The sequence below is a fragment of the Oxyura jamaicensis genome, chromosome 5, assembly GCF_011077185.1.
Source record: "Oxyura jamaicensis isolate SHBP4307 breed ruddy duck chromosome 5, BPBGC_Ojam_1.0, whole genome shotgun sequence".
Taxonomy (NCBI): Eukaryota; Metazoa; Chordata; class Aves; order Anseriformes; family Anatidae; genus Oxyura; species Oxyura jamaicensis.
Window position 1 is genome coordinate 2,435,389 of NC_048897.1, and position 16,820 is coordinate 2,452,208.

The window sequence follows — 16,820 nt, forward strand, 5'->3', positions numbered from 1 at the left end:
ATACGTGTCTTAAGAAGTAGGGTATGATTTTAAAAGTTTCAGCATACACATTATGCTTGCAACAGTGTACTGAGTACAGTAAAATCATACTTTGATTTTGAGCCTGGTACTTTGCCAGGCTCAAAATTCTGCCTCCCTCTTGAGGACCTGAGTTGGGAATGGGGACCGTTTCTGTGGCCAAGGGTCAGCTCTGTCACTGATTTGCTGCAAATATGTCACTGACTTGTTAGCCTCTCTAGGAGAACAAGAACTGAAAAAGCTGTGACTGTTACTCACTGCCATCAGATACCTGCAACAGTCCTCCAGGAATTTTCAATAGAATTTTTCAAGGGCACTGTGGAAGTTCTGCTTCCAGAACTTTCTGATCTTTAACCATGACTGATAATAACAACTGAAAGCAATACATTTCTGCATAAGAAAGATGCAAGCACGCACGTAAGAAGATTGTCAGCCCAATTATAAGATAGCTTTTAACTCGCCTACACATCTTTGAAAGAGTAAAGTTAGACCGGTTACTCTAGGAATCAAGTTTCATACCCCTATTGATCTGGTGCAATTTTAATGGGCTTAGTCTTTGTTATGCATAGATTTACTCTGTCCTTCAGAAGAAGAGACACCTAACTTGGGGAGTGAGGATATGCATCAGAGAAGTTTAACATTTTTCAGATACACATGTCCCAGACACCTATTTGGGATCCTTTTACAGGCCAAACAGAAGAAATGGCAATTCAAAGTTTTAACAACAGACCCACACGCTGAAGCAGGCATGTCTCCAGCTACCTCCCTGCATCTACATGAATATGGTGCCCCAAGCAAAGGTGCTGACTGATGGAATCCCCAGTTGGACCATCCTGGTCTGGACTGTGGCTGCCTAAGGAAACACAAACACCCAAGGGAGCCTTCCTGATACAGTATCTTTAAGGAAAGTAGGACACAAAATACAGCCGCAGCCCACACAGAGGTTTTACACCATAGCAGTCATCTTTTTAAGAGATTCCATTAACATCTTTATCCAAAATTTTCTCAGAAAAGTATTTTTAAAAGTATTTTAAATGGTAGAAGACTCCTGCTACAACCTGGCTGATTCTCTTCTGGGAGCTTTTGATATTCACGTTACTTAATTTTGCAATGTTTTTCAGGGATGTAATGTGCTTGGTGAAGTTTCTGCATAGACTGCGTGCTCTCAAACTCCAGAAGTAGAAACTATGGAAAAACCTATAAAAGACTGAAGGAAAGTAAAGCTGACACAGAGCTGGCTCGTGCCAAGATCACTTCAGCAGCACTGTTAGAGTATCTATATACCATATATTTTAGGACTTCATTATAGTCTGATTTGGAATATAAAAATCCCTCTTTCTAGCAGTGATTTTTATATGCCCATCTGGAGGTGAGTGGCAGGATGGACACATGATACAGAAGTTTAATCCCCATGGAAAGCGGTGGTAATGGTGAGGCCATAAGTTTTCGGGACTTGGGGAAGCTGAAGTTAAGAGGGTCAGAGACAGGAGACATTGCAGTTGACAGCATGAAAGAATGAAGCCAGGCAGGACTCAAGAAGAGGGAAATAAAAGAGAAGTCGCAATTCTTTGCTGGAGCAGACCATTTTGTAAAATTACCTTCCAGAAGTAGCCTGTCTGTACCTTAACTCATCCTGATGCTTTTGGAACACTTCACTTCATCCATAACGCTGCTCTTATATCCGATGAAGAAAGGTCAAAGTGGAAAGGAAATGCCTTGCAGTCTGCCAAAGCCACTCTAGCAGGTAGATGATCTGTCCTGCATTTTCTTGATTGCACTGTACTTCCTTGCTTTTGAGTTGTATGCTGTTCTCTGAAATGCTGCTTAGTTTCTTAAGAATCCATTCACAGCTAGTCTGCCAGGATGAAAATTTAACCTAGTAAAATAAGGGCTAGGAGAACTGTCAAGCTCAAACTGGTCACTTTCAAAAAACAGAAACATATTCTGATATGGAACATACCACTTTGAGCCCAATGAGGCTGCCTAAAAATGGATGGGTAAATGCATCACCAAGACACTGACCGTCTGAGAAATTAACAGCAGTGGTCAGTCTGTGGCTCAAGATTGGTCTAGTTTATAAATGACACAAGTACAGCTTCTACATTAAACAATCAATAGTTTTCCTCGGGAACTGCAAATAGTTTTACACCTCACACCTGCGAGGTGCATGGAAAGGCTAAATTGGGGAATCTCACCTGTTACGCTGTGGAGCTATAGTCATACACACGGTCACTTCCTCAGAGTGACCACACTGAGCTGCTTGTCTCCTTCCCCACTGCTCTTCATAATGTATCCCCTGCGGCTCCTGGCCATATGAAGACAGCAGAACATGGCTGGTAAAGTCAGGAAGATTGAAGCCTGGAGTTAAAACAAGTAGTGAAAGCTGGAGGAGCATGTGAGTGGAAAACAATTTTGCCTAAACATTCAACATCAGGACTTAATCTACAAGTCTGTGTGTTTTCATGTTGATGAACTTAAGAACCCATGTGAAATGCTAGCTATTTTCAGAAATTAATACACTGCCTCTTATTTGTAGTTTAATACATCTAAGTATTGATGGATCTACTCTCAGTTTCATAAGATATAATGGACAAAGTTGCTAACTGATTGTGTGAGATGACACTAACCAACTTTGTTGCACAAGCAGGAATCTTCCATCCCAGCTAAGCAAACCACTTCTCCGATTCAATTGTTTCTTTCCATCTTTCACCTCAGACATATCTGAAGCGAAATCTCTCCAGCCCCCCTTCTCAACAGCTGCAAATTAAAATGAGTGATCCCAGCACACTATGCAACAGGTGGCTCAGCGCCTTGCTTCGCAATTGGTGCACTGCAGAGAACGGAATGCAGCACTGAATCTTGATGCTTGCAAATGCTCTCAGATTTATTATCATGTAGGAAGTAATGGGGTGAAACAGAGCATGCCAGATAACAGAGAAAAAGGACACGGAGGAGGAACATAGCTGCCCTGAAAGTGCTTGCAGTCTGAGATGGAAGTCAGAAGGAAAAGCATTATTGAATTGTAGGATTTTTCACAAATGTAGCAAAGTCATAGCCAATGTGGTGCTTTCCCTCTCAGAGGGGCAATATTAACATCAAACTCAGTCAAGTTTTTAAGTGAATTATACTCTGACTACAGCAGAAATTTACCTTTAGACAACTCAAACAATTAATGTATCTTAGTTCTAAGAGCAAAGCAGGGTAACTTTAGCTTATCACAAAACCTGAGCTACTAAGTCCTGAGGTGTTATAAAACCCCAACAGGTTTTATGAAAATTCTAATCGCTTTGGATTTCTCCATGTAGTATTTCCAGGACCAGGAGCACTGGGGACTGCAGATACCTTCACCTTGCAGAAAAAAGGTAGGCTCAGCAAGCTGGGTCTTGTTTGGAGTAAGGTGGCAGTGGGAGTGGAAGGTATGGTGCTTGTAGGAGCGGTATGAGTTGGTGTCTCCAAGAGTGCTTATCTAATCCCACACACCACCATTCACCTATGCTGTTCTTCTACAGCTCAAGTTTGGTGTTATGCTGAAGTTCATCAGCCCTTGAAACACTATGAAGCACATTGCATGCACAGGCAAATGACTACCCAGCACCACTTCTGTGAGGCCGCAGATATATCTACAACCCACTCCCCAGTGTTTCACGTTTGCATTATCTGAGATTTTTAGGACTTGACTAGAAAATGATGCAAATCGAGGCTACACAAACAAAACCTTTTTGGTTTATACTCAAAGTAGCTGATCTACATGGAAGGCTATTTTGTGCATCTAGAATAGGTAACATTGGACCATGAAAATTTTTGTAGCTCACGGCTACAAAACTGGAAGACAGCACTCTCATCTCTCTTCAGATTCCCACACCTGTACCCAAAAAGAACCTCAAGTTCAAGACACAAACACAACACACAAGGACTCTTCTCAAACAGTTTAATAGCAAATAAACAAAGGAAGGTACCACACTTGGCATATACAAAATGACTTGTTGTCGGTGTGTCTGTGCAATTAAAACAGCTTTAAGTTGCCCTTTGGGACAAAAAGAAAAAAAAAACACACACACAAAAGGAAGAAAATTCCTTTAACACATACTCGCTCGTTCCAAACTTGTAACAAATCTTTTCATTTTAAATCCACTACACAAACTCTGCGATCAGATCAGAAAAGCAACATGTGCTCCTCTACTTTTGAAACCATTAAAGTAAAATCCGTAATTCTCTACAGAGTACAACACAATTTCACACAAAAAGACATTTTGTTTTGCAAATCAAAACAAGAAAAAAGGAACAGCTCAAACAAGGTAAAGAAAAGCATTTCTACGACTGAACCACGACTTCGAGTTGATTAAATTCCGTTACTGCAGAACAGACTCTACATTTGGTCATAGTGGCAATTTGTTTTCTCATCACATTGTGAATCACTTTACATTGTTTTCTAGTAGAAAAGGCAAAAAACTGTACAAAACCCCTAGTGTTAAATACAATGTTTGTACCAATAAAAAAGCCCACAGGTTTGTCTCCAAAATGTAAATTTTCTTTTTAAATTATTCACAAAAAGCAGCCAAAAATCAGAAAGGCAGCTGCTGCTCCACTGTCTCAAATCCATTAAAACCACCACAGAACAATTAAAACAACCAAAGGAAGAAAAGGAAATAAGAAAGGAAAGAAACATCCAACGTTTGGCATTTTGGTTTTCTTCGGATATTTTTCCACAGGTTTCCCCAGAGTTCCTTATGGAACCAAATGCGCACGTACAGAAATGTATTGGCAGTTACTCAATACACTGCAGGGTATCAGTGCCCCCCAGTGACACCCAGCCCTGTGCAATCAGACTGTGGGAATGACAGCAGCCAGCCCACAACCCTACCTCCAAAATAAACAAGTCTCTATCCTTTCCTCACCCAGCCTCACACTTCACTCCCAGGTATATGTACCATATCCAAAAAATGTTCCGTCTCAAGCAGATTAAGGACTTTCTACACAAATTTAACCAGTATCTATCGAGAATATATAGTATCCTCAGCCAACTCAGGAGTAGGGTAGGAGGATAAATCCTTTTGCATCTTCGTTATCCCAAACACTGGACAAAAGTAAGATTTCCATACAATCAAACATAATTTATTTTCTCAGAAAACCCCTTTCTCCTGGGATTTCACTTCACATTATTTTATACTGTTAAGATACCTAAACTAGCTCACTTTGCCTTCTGACTGAAACTTCATCACAGCACACACTCCTCAGGTGCCTTCATCTAGAAGCTACGTCCCAGTTTCTACCTGTGCAGATCGTATGTAGGGTAGGGGGAGCCTGCCACACAAAAAGCAGTAACCTGTTCTCGTTCATCCTGCAAGCTAGAAAAACTGCTTAGCTCATTACCCAATTAAAAACTAAACAAAAACTAAAAAATCTCCGTAGAGATTCCCCAGCTAAGGCCCTTGAGAAGAGAGCTGGGGATGGTACCCTGTTCAGGTAACAGCTTCAGAGGCTGTTGTATTGTGCTTGTCACTTGGGAAAAGAGCCAGCAGTTGTATGACCAGGTTTAAAAATGCTTTCTCTAGAAGATTCCAAACACTTTATTTCAAGAGCTACCCTAGATCCTTCCAGGATCCTGCCACCAAGGTCTGATTGATGGTATTAAGCTGGGGCTGAACTTCACAAAAATGTGCCCTGATTTATACAAAATGCTAGTAAAGAGTGTTTCAAAGGAGCCCTAGCTTCAGAGAGCTTTAGAAACAGAAATACTGTGAAGTTCCCCCACCTTCCTGCTTCCCAGCTATCCCCTTCCACCAAAACTCCTACTACAGGAACAATGCAGCCAAGCCCTCAGGAGCCTGTGACAGCACTGGAGATGAAACGAGGTCCAGGTGCTCTGTCAGGCAGACAGTCTAAGTGCACAGGTAGATGCCCTCAGGTGGCTTCTGATCAGATATTTGCCATACCAAAAACACCAATTTAAAAGGATACCTTTGAAACCCGTTAAATTGCTCAGTTTTTGCACAAACTATAGAAAACAGAGAGGTGAAGGTGATATATACGAGGGTGTGAAGAAAACAGCAGGAAACATGCAAAACATTTCTGGGCACTATCTCAGTTTGAAAGAATAAAACGAAAACATCACATTTTGCTGAGGAGATTGTAGTTACGAAAAAAACAAGCATGCTGGGGCTTAACAAAATACAACATCAACTTTGATCAAATTTTCACTGCAGACTGATAATCACACAGGGAGGCGAGGGAAAACTAAAACTAAAAAAAAAAAAAATCAGTAAATGCCAGGGCGAAAATGTAGCTACAATCAGAAGAAAATGTAGTTCAAGTGTTTTCTGCTGATGCCACTCAAGTCACAAGTTTGAACTCATAAAAACACATGCTGTCTCCTCAAGCACAGAAACCAGATCAGCAAAATGTGACTAGGAAGTCTCCTGAAAGATTGAGTCACACCACATAATTGACTTTTTCTTCAAAACTGTGTTTTTAAAACTAAGCACACAGAAAAAACTAAGCCTAGAAAGTGATTGGCTGTATGTTCACAGAAATACAAATACTCCACAAGGTATGCTAGCAAGGCTGCTCTGAAGACAATTACAAAGAATCAGATTCACAAAATCAAGTGGTTATCTTACGAAGGTCTAGAAAAATAGAAATTCTTTTATATTCAAATGCAAGTTTAAATATTCCCCCTTCAGCAGTCTTTCTAGCAAAACCAATTTGGCAGCACAAAAAAAAAAAAAAAAAAAAAAAAACAAAGAAAGAAACAAACATAATAAAAATACACATCAGCATCAAAAGTCAACACAAGGTCAAAGGTGAGAGTTCAAGCATCAGAGAAGCTGAAGAGACAAGGATTTGGACGATGTACTTGAACGCCACATCGACATGCTTTAGGCACAACGATGAACAAACGGCAGGAATCTAGAAAAAAAAACAAACCAGAAAGAGGGAGACCCACTGAGTTACACAGAGCAGTACATCCAAACGAAGAGAGAGAGAACAAGAATGGGCACTGTACAATGAGACCTCCTGGGGAAGGGAGTTGACAGGGAAGGGCAGCACATGCCAACGATGGACAAGTAAAAGTCAAAGTACATGAAGGACACCAAGTAAACATCAAACTGCCAGAAACTAAATGGAAGCAGAGGCCTTGATTTCCCTCAACATCCAGTCCGTGGAGCACTCCACAGCCAAGTGACACGTTGACTAGCATGCATTCACCTTGTCCCGTGCCCAGTGTCTCTATCAGCTCTGTTTAAGAGAACAGAGCACGCACTCTCCCCAGGAGACTGACTCCAAAAATATGGCTCCAGGGCTCACGTTTGCCCACAGAGATTGAGAGACAAGACAGGACACAAGGGATTCACAGGTGGTTTGACAGCTGAGACTTTTCCAGCATCCTAACATGGGAAGTACTTAGGCAGTGGTAGCCCAGGAAATCCATGTTCTTTCCTTCACCTACAGTCCCTTCTCATTCTCTAGGAGCCTGTGAATCTGGGGTTAGGTCGTTTGGAACAGGGGGAAAAAAAGATTATACAAGACATAAGTGGAACCAAAAACCTTACATATTAGAAAAGAATTCCTTAAGACTTGACTGCAAGTTAAGACTTGTCCTAGCTGAGCACTTTTCATATCGTTAGACCTGCACAGGGATTTTCCTCTCCCAACCTTTTATATAAAACAGCCTCCAGCTCCCTGACTTTGTGAGGAGGGGATTCTGGGCTCTGAGAAGCTCTACAGTCACTGTTGCCAGTTTGATGAGTAGAAAAATGCATTTCCTGAAGCTTTCACGAATTTTATAAATACATTAATTCTTACATTATGTGATATAACTTTGTTTCCTCCCCTCAGCCTCTGAACTGCAAAACAGAAGAAACATTTTGGGAAGAATGAGGGAGGCAGGGGAGAGAAAAGGTTTTTCTTCACCCCCATCCCTGGAACTCCATTTTATCTCGTTTGCTGACTTATTTTTTCAACATCCCTCAAAGCTACAGGTTACAGACTAATGCAAGATGAGACTTTCATACAGCATTTATAGCATGATTGAAAATATAAAGCATTGCATTCTAGTGCCAAAGCAAAAAGCAGCACGTCACCCACTAAATCTGCAAAATCTACCAGAAATGCTAAAATAAATTTTCTCTTTGTACTTCCCAATTTAGAGGAAGGACTTACAATGGAGTTTAAATCAACTACAGCAGAGTACAATGCAGCTCTTGCAGTTATTTCTGTAGTTCTAGGAATACTCCAGACAATTTGCAGACAGCTGTGAGGTTTCAGTCCTAAACCACAAAGGCAAATGCATCATGAACTCTGAGGCATGAGAACAAATAAAAGGCATGAAATCAAGCGACATCTAGCATGCACCATAGGAATTGTGTACACAATTTCTTAAGGGTTTTTGGATAGATTAAGTATTTCACTCAGCAATTTTGAGGGGAAAGTCCAAGACTCATTAAAGCCATTAGGAAGAACTGGCCTACAACAGCAGAGTCATGAGAAGCTGCATGAGAACTGAATGACTTAGGGAAAGTTATTTAATTTTGTCCTTGTTTTATTCTCACAATTGTGATAATGTAATGCAACTGCTCAGCATTCTGTATTTTATACTTTGTGCTAAACATGCTCAGGGATGTATAACATCCTTATGTTTAACTGTTTGCAACAAGCAGCTCTCGAAGCATTTTACTTGTTCATAGCTGCACCCTTCAACTGTAATTTGCTTTATTCAGGTTGCTTTTAGGTGCTTCCAAATGAAACAGCTAAAACAGCTCCATAACTGGATGGATTTTGCTTGGCTGTCCTTCCCTAACTCTCAGCTATTAATAAGAAACATTTTAGTTAATTGTACGACTCAAGAAGAACCTATCACTCCTAACTTATTATTTAGGTGTAAAGCTTTTTCTTTATAGAGTTCTGTGTTGCTAGGAATTTTTGAGGCATCTGTTTTCCAGATAATAGAGCCCACAGCTAGTAAACTGTTTCATCGCTAAAATACAAGAAGATATTCACCAACATCTCATACTTCTGAGAAATTCTAATTATCATTCTGCTTAGGCTTTAAATTCAACAACTATGTATCAAAGGCATTTTCTAGTAATGCATGTTTTGAGGGAAAAAAAGTTAGAGGGAGATATCTGATTTTGGACTGTTGATTATCTAGGGGGCTGAAGAATCTATGAGTTTGTTTGCTATAGTACCAGATAGATACTAAGCAACATTAGACTAAGTTTTCAATTGTTCATAATACTTTCATCTTACTACGGTATATCTAGTAAAATCAAAGGTCTTCTGAGACAAATCTATGAAATATACCAGCATTTCCATCCTGCTTCTAGAAAATACTTAAGTACTTTCTTGTGACACACATAAGACTTAATTCTATTTTATTAGACAACTTACTAGCTTTTGTTGTAGAAAAGTCAGATTCTTGGGTTTGAGTTTACAGAATATTTTGCCCAGGGGGCTAGTTAAGCCAATCCCTCTGCAATTTATTTGAGCTCACCCAACTCTTATTGTACAATCCAGGAAATAAAGCGTTTGGCACAAGAACAGATTATAATAAAGAAACCTATCTGATGATAATTTCCAATATTAAAATACTGAGGGGAGAGTCAAGTTTGCCTCAAATGGTTTTGCTACTTCCGTTTCTTGTTCCTTTATAACATTCCTTCCAGTCTCATGGTTCCTAACCTGTACTAGCACACTTTTTGAATTATTATTACACTGTTGTTCTGCAGGCAATTTCCTCATCAGGATTATTTCTAAGCACTACTCAAAGAATTTTGGTAGATTCTTTTACACCAGCTGCTCATCAGAACCAACTTGTTTGCTTTGGGCAGTTTACCTCATGAGGTCCCAAGAGCTGACTGATTTGCTTTGTGCTTGAATAAGAGCATGAAGGAATTAAAAATAGGAAAAAATAAATAAAATGAATCATCAAGCCCCCCCAAAATCCTAGACTTTCCTGACAAGGACTGAGAAAGAAAACTGGAAGTCAAGAGGAACATAAATCTCTATACTCAGCAGCAGCCACCAAACAGACACAGGAATGTTGACTTTATCTGATCTGTTGTTAGCAGAAAAAGTCTGCCCAAGTCACAAACTTGATACATTTATTAACTTTGGCAACATATACATTGATACACCAAAAAAAGGGAAATCTCAAACAAATACAGAAAAAGGGCAACATCTTCAGCTGGTGAAAATTGATGCAGCTCTTCTGAAGAAAGCAGAACTGCATTGATTCAAACCATCTGAGGATCACATCTTTTAGAATTTAACCTGCATAGATATTTTGTTTCCTTTCTTTTTGGCAATACTTATAATACAGTTACGCCAGTAAGGCACAAGAGCTAGCCCAAGTTAGGTGTCTAAGGTGGTTATGTCTGGGAGGAGTCACTGACCAAACTAAGCCACACTGTCAACTGGTGAATCTCCTGAAGTCATCAGGAGTTGCACCTATTTGCAACAATGCCTAGCTTGATCTGTAAGTCACAGTACTGAGGACACACTATAGGATGCAGAAGCTAAAATGTCTATTTTTGGACAACTGAAATGACTACTAAAGAGGCCAGAGCATCAGGTTAAAAGAAAAACAGGACAAAGTTCTCAGCACAGTGGGGTAGGGCGCAAAGAAGGTAAGAGTGACTGTAGAGACCCCAGAGCACAGTGCTCTCCTCCACTGGTTCACAGCGTTCATCTTCCCCATTTGGCAGTTACTGGGCTGCAAACAGGCCACTGAAAATCAGTAGTTTCAATCATGCACATCATTATGTGTGTAAAACAATCACATTCAGGATTCTACAAAACCCTGGCCTTTTTTTTTTTTTTCCAGTGAAATAATTTAGGTAATAAATATTCTCCACCCTGGAGCGGTATAAAACTTCTATAAAAATAGAAACAACATTCTTGGTTACAGCAGGTTGCACCTGGAGCAGCTGCTCCCAACTATTTTTTTTCTTCCTAGTTTCTGGTAGCTGAAAGTTTTTGAAAAGTATATTATTTATAAAAAAATCCCATTATCACCCTGGAGGCCTTCACACTCCAACACTCTCTTCTCAGAAAACCAGGACACATCTTTCCCGTCGTGCAGAATTCAAGTGTACATGGTTCACTTAAGTGTTTACGTTTCTAGAGAGATCCAAATAATTAACATTGAAGGGTACCACATGCCAGCATAACTGGGAAATTTGGCAATCTGGCCTTTGAACCTTTGCCACCACAAAATGATCTGTGTTAATACTGACAGATTTACCTGTCTGCCGTCAATATAGACAGGCATCAACTGTTTGATTTTCAATTTAACAATGGAAAGGGCTCTTCTTGGATGCTATGGGTCAGGCCTTCTACTTCTGAGGTTTGAGATCCCTGGGAATGCATGACATTCCCAATAGACCACCAGGCGTGGGTGCACAGATTCTGAACATGATCTCAGACAGGTTTGATGGGTTTAGTGCTCCTCCTGCTGGAGCAGAACAGACAGTCCAAACCCTATGTCTGACTCCACACACATTATTCAGTAGCTGCCTCCCAGACAGCAGTGTTTGTTAGCTTATGCCCTGGGAAACAGCATCAACAACTGGGAATACAAAGGAAACAAGGAAGAAGAGAAAATATGAGGTAAATGGAAATTCTGTTAGACACACAGAAATTGTAAACTTCCTCTTGTGACAGAGGTGGATTTTGATGGTTATAACATGGGACTCTACTGATTTCTTAAAACAACTCAGGCCAGAGTGTCAAAAGTCCTCTGAGTCCCCTAAAACCAGTGTATAAGGCCCTTAGCAATGCACTAGAAATTTCAGAAGCGTGCAAAAAAAAAGTGTGTTAATTGAAGGGTTGTATTCAATTTTCCTTCAGTATAAAAGATAACAGTACCAAAATGCAGAATAAGACTGCATGTCTCAATTCTCTGCTCTGGTTCCACACAGCATGGGCGTTAGCCCTGTTTAGCACTGGTACACACCACCTTAAAGGAAAACTGCAGTATAAAGAAATACCTAATTACTAGACTAGTTCACTGCACAAATTAGTTGCTTTTTCTTTTAAATAGGCAATTATCTTTGCAACAGAAAGACTGAGAAAGCAAATCCTGTAAGAACACATATGAAACAGGAGCCTCAAGAGCTGTGTCAGGGTAACTCTGGGCTTTGTATCTCAATTTAACAGTCATTTTAATAGAGAAACAAACAGCACGTATTATGCTTATCAGAATGAATTCCAAGTAATACTCTGCAAAAGGGATATTACTCCACAGAAATGGAGAATGCAATGAACTGTTAGGGAAAAAAATGGCAAAAAAATCTGCAGGTTATCAGGTATTACAAGATTCCTGTTTCCAGCCCCAGATGTATTCATCTAGACTCTCTAACCTATATTGCTCTAAACCTAGCTAATTATAAAGGATAAATTTTCTTAAATAGGGAGAAATTCACTGCATCTCATTAATATTTAACTGTAAATAGTGAAGTTTCCTGGGCAGAGACATTAACTAATAATTTTAAAGTGCTGTGTACATTCACAGTGTTGCATACACACTACTTTATATACAACAAAAATAAAAAACACTGCAGTTTTCCTTTGGCTTGTTAATGTGTTCACCCTTCCAACCTGTCTCCTGCTTTAGAGATGATTTATTAATTCCCCACCATGGCATACAGTTAAGGAAGCATAAAAGAGTGGGTGTGGCATGACAGAGGCTATTTGGAGTTGGTTCTTTGCTCACCCTAACTTGGATGGACTAAGTTCTCCTTCCCTATCTTTGTTTCTATCAGCTGTTCAGTGTTATTTCTGCTTTCCCCTCTCCTCTCCCCATGGCAGTGTGGTGTCAGTTCTGCTTCCCCTTCTCCTCTCTACCCCAAGGCAGCGTGGTGTCAGTTTCCGCGGCTCCCTTTAACCTTACCTCCCGACCCCCAAGGAGCTGGCATTGGTCCTTCTCAACACACACTGGTTACAAACACAGCAAACTTCAAATAAGGGAAAAATAAAAACAAAAAAAAAATAAAAACAAAAAAAACCCTCAGCGATATGGCACCTAAACTCCAAAGTAAAACACTGGAAACAAAAGCACAAACTTGTCCTCCATTCGAAGCAGAATTCTCAGCAGAGGCTGCAGCCGAGTCTTCAGGGGAAGATGTGCCAGATAGAACGGCATGGATCAGCTTCCAGGACTGTAAAAACACAGCCTTAGGGCTTCGAATCACTAAGTGCGCTCCTCTCCAACTTACCAGAAGATCCTTCTCACTCCAGTCCCGGAGGGGAGGGGCGCTCAATATGGCTTGCTGTCATTCTTAGAGCGCTTGAGCTGTACTTTCAGACGCTTCATGCCAATCTGAAAGCCGTTCATTGACTGAATGGCAGCCTGTGCAGACACAGGATTGTCGTAACTTACAAAACCTGAAAAGGAAATACATTATTATTGCATGCCAAAGCTGTAGAACAGCTACTCACAAGGTATGAGAAGCTTGCATGAAATGCAATTTACAAAAGCTCAGAATTGCTTAGTAAGAAGTTTTTATGAATACTCTAAGGGCTCTCAGACAAAGATTTGTTTTCTGATGCATGGAACTTCGATCAAAAGATAAACACAACTCAGGAAATTGAAATATTTTTTGTCTTCCAACAGGAAAAAAGTAGTTCTCATTTTTGTTCTGTAACATCTTACAGCTGGGAGAAACCAAACCTGGAAAATATTGATCTATGAAAGTTCAGTAAAGACAGAAGACTGAAAGCATTGTCACGTGCAAGTGGCGCTTAACTGACATGGTTTAGTGGTGGTCTTGATAGTATTAAGGCCATGGTTGGACTTGATCCTAAGGATCTTTTCCAACCTAAATTATTCTATGATCTTGGCATTATAGGAGTTGATTTGTTTGGAGTGAAGTAGCTGCTAAGGCAGCATGGTACTTGTACCAAAGATTAAGTTTTTGTCTTATGAAAAGTTGTGTATCATTACAGGAGAAGAGCATCCTCAAAATAAATATCCCAAGGTTTTTGAAGAAACCTACTACTATAAATAATTCTAGTCAACGGTTGGTATCACTGCCTGGAGAGATCATTCCATACACAGGTGTTACAGCCTGATGTTCAGCGTATTTTTTGCTGTCTTTGTTTTGTTTTCACAAGGCAAAAGCTTGTCCGCATCTTTTAGACTATCAAAATACTAAAAAACCACATGGTATTATGAAGGCACAATACTATGGGAACCATAAAGACTCATCTCTCCTATTCACAGTCGCAAGAGCTTACAGCACTACAAAAATGCTACAACTGCTCTCTCACTGTTGTTTTCAAAGTGGTGAAAAATGAAACCATTAAGTTGTGTATTCCACATGCAGTCTTCTGCTACACAAGCTAAAGAAGAATACGTCCTTTGCTCCCAACACAGACTTCAGCAGTTAACTGATAGTTATAATCTATTTGGATAGGAAAAATAGCATGACACTTTGATTTATATTTTTTGTTTAAATTTCTTGCCCTGATGCATCTCCAATCTAAACACACAATAATTAAAACAAAATTAGGGTAAGGAATGCAACCAAAGTTAGGTAGCACATAACAGCTAAAATTCTTCAGTTACAAAGTTCTTCAGTTACAAAGTAACTGAACAGTTCTTCAGTTACAAAGGTTTCAAGAATTAGGAGGAAGCTTTAAAAAATGCCTTCAAAACATTTACAGAGCATGAGAGTTCAGTACTCCCATCATGTATGGTAGCTGTCATATAAATAGAAATAATTCGTAATGATTATGTAGTAACATACATAGCAACATAAACAATTCTTGAAAAGAGAAAGGAGGGAGAGAAGGAGCTGTACCATGATTACACAATGGTGAATTATCTAGGGCCCTAATGATGTATTTTAAGGCATAATAGCATGAAATTATAAAAAGAGAAAAGTCACAATGAAAATCAGGAAAATCCACTTCATGACTAGAAGAATTCAGATTTATTTAATTTTAGGGGTACGGAAAAAGACTTATTGCTTCACTTAAAAGCTTGACTGTAAAATATACTTGAAAAGATTACTAGAAAGAAGCTACTCCTCTACAGATAGATCTAACGTACCAAAACACTTGCTTAGATTGGTCTGCTTATCAATGAAAACCTTGGCAGAGACGACATTTCCAAATGGCATGAACATCTGAAGCAGATCCTGATCCCCAAACTCCTGGGGGAGATGGTAGATAAACAGGTTGGCTCCCTCTGGACCTTTAAACAACAAGTAGGAATATTAACTCAGAAAAAGAATAGATAATGTAGGCCTGCTCCACAAAAAAACAGTGAAAGAGCCATTCAAGCCAAATCATCTAGAGAAAACAATGACATTGCAGTATGCATTTCTACAGAGTACTTGATTCCAGAATAAATCAACCTGATCCTTTGCTGGGATTTATCATTCATGTAATTCTAGCGCTTTCTCCACCATTTTTGCTCGTAATTTCCACATTGTACAAAAACTGGTTCACAGAACCTAGTTGTAACAAAAGCTGAACAAGAAACTTGAGGTTTTTTTGTTGCCAAAAGAAGCTACGTAGATCTCAACAGAAACAAAGTAATCAGATTACAAGTAATCTCACATTCTTTTCTAATCACCATTCTATGTTCTGCTGAAAATTTACTCCTATATTCTTCTTTATTTTACACTACATGTTAAATTGATTCAGAAATCGAAGCGTGAAGAGATCAGCAATAAGGATCTGAGGGAAGAGATGAAGAACAAAGACACTGGAGTTCACATTTAGAAATACCAAGAAAATAAAAAAAAAAAGTCTTTCTCTGACAATGGGATTTGTCAGGCTGAGGACCCATACCCTCCCCCAAGAAAAAGGGATGGGTACTATTACTAAGCATTCAAGACTAGTTAAAGACTACTAAATACTAAACACCGCCTGTATAAAAACTACTTTGGACAATCCTTAGAGGGACCTCACAGGCTTTCTTTACTTTTTCCCCCCCAATAACTATTATTCTAAGCAATGCCAGGAAATTAAAGCTCTGCACATAGGGTAAGTCACTGGGGAGACCTCATTGCAGCTTTTCAATACTTATAGGGTGCTTTTCAACACTTATAGGGTGCTTTAAGTATTATAGTGTTATATATTTGCTCGGACAGACAATGACAGGACAAGGGGGACGGAATGGTTTTAAACTGAGAGGGGAGATTTAATTAGACATTAGGAGGAAATTCTTCACTCAGAGGGTGGTGAGGCACTCAAACAGGTTACTCAGAGAAGTAGTGGATGCCCCATCCCTGAAGGCGTTCAGGACCAAGATGGGAGAGGCCCTGGGCAACTTGATCTAGCAGGTGGCATCCCTGCCCATGGCGTGGGGGTTGGAATTAGATGATCTTTAGATTAGATGATCAACCCAAGCCATTCTATGATTCTATGAAGGTAGCTGCAAGGGTTGGTCTTGCCCTTTTGAAAAGTCATCTCGAGTTGTACAACTTTCTGCCTACCTTCTTTTTGACTTCCTGCTGCACCAATACTTTGTTGTGTTAAGAGGCTCTGGTTATAGAGTGTGGGCAATGCAGCAGCAGCATATTGCTGGATTCCAGAATAAGCCTGCGTGAGGGCTTCCATTGTGCTACCTGTCCCATTTGAGAGACCACCACTGCCAAGTCCTCCATTTAAGGCTGCCATTCCTGTATAAGAAAGAGGAAGTAAAGATGAATAAGAAGTGCCATCAAGTCAGAACAATTATCTTTCAATACTCTACACTACTATAAAAAGACAAGGAACAGGAAAAAACAGAACTAGTACAACTTAAGGAATGATAATCAGCCATTCCCCTAGCCCACCACAACAAACAGCTT

General features: G+C 39.8%; 1 protein-coding gene across 13 annotated transcripts in view; it reads right to left on the reverse strand.

Annotated features, from left to right (window-relative positions):
- Window positions 1–3,932: 3,932 nt before the first annotated feature.
- CELF1 (CUGBP Elav-like family member 1) overlaps window positions 3,933–16,820 on the reverse strand; it is a 56,549-nt gene continuing 43,661 nt past the window's right edge. For all 13 annotated transcript variants that reach the window (XM_035326743.1, XM_035326730.1, XM_035326742.1 and 10 more), the window contains 4 exons: window positions 16,464–16,649; window positions 15,071–15,214; window positions 13,233–13,401; window positions 3,933–6,924 (listed from right to left, as the gene is read on the reverse strand). In XM_035326743.1, the coding sequence (XP_035182634.1) occupies window positions 13,274–13,401; window positions 15,071–15,214; window positions 16,464–16,649 (458 nt within the window). In that variant the 3' untranslated portion in view covers window positions 3,933–6,924; window positions 13,233–13,273. The remainder of the gene's footprint in view (window positions 6,925–13,232; window positions 13,402–15,070; window positions 15,215–16,463; window positions 16,650–16,820) is intronic.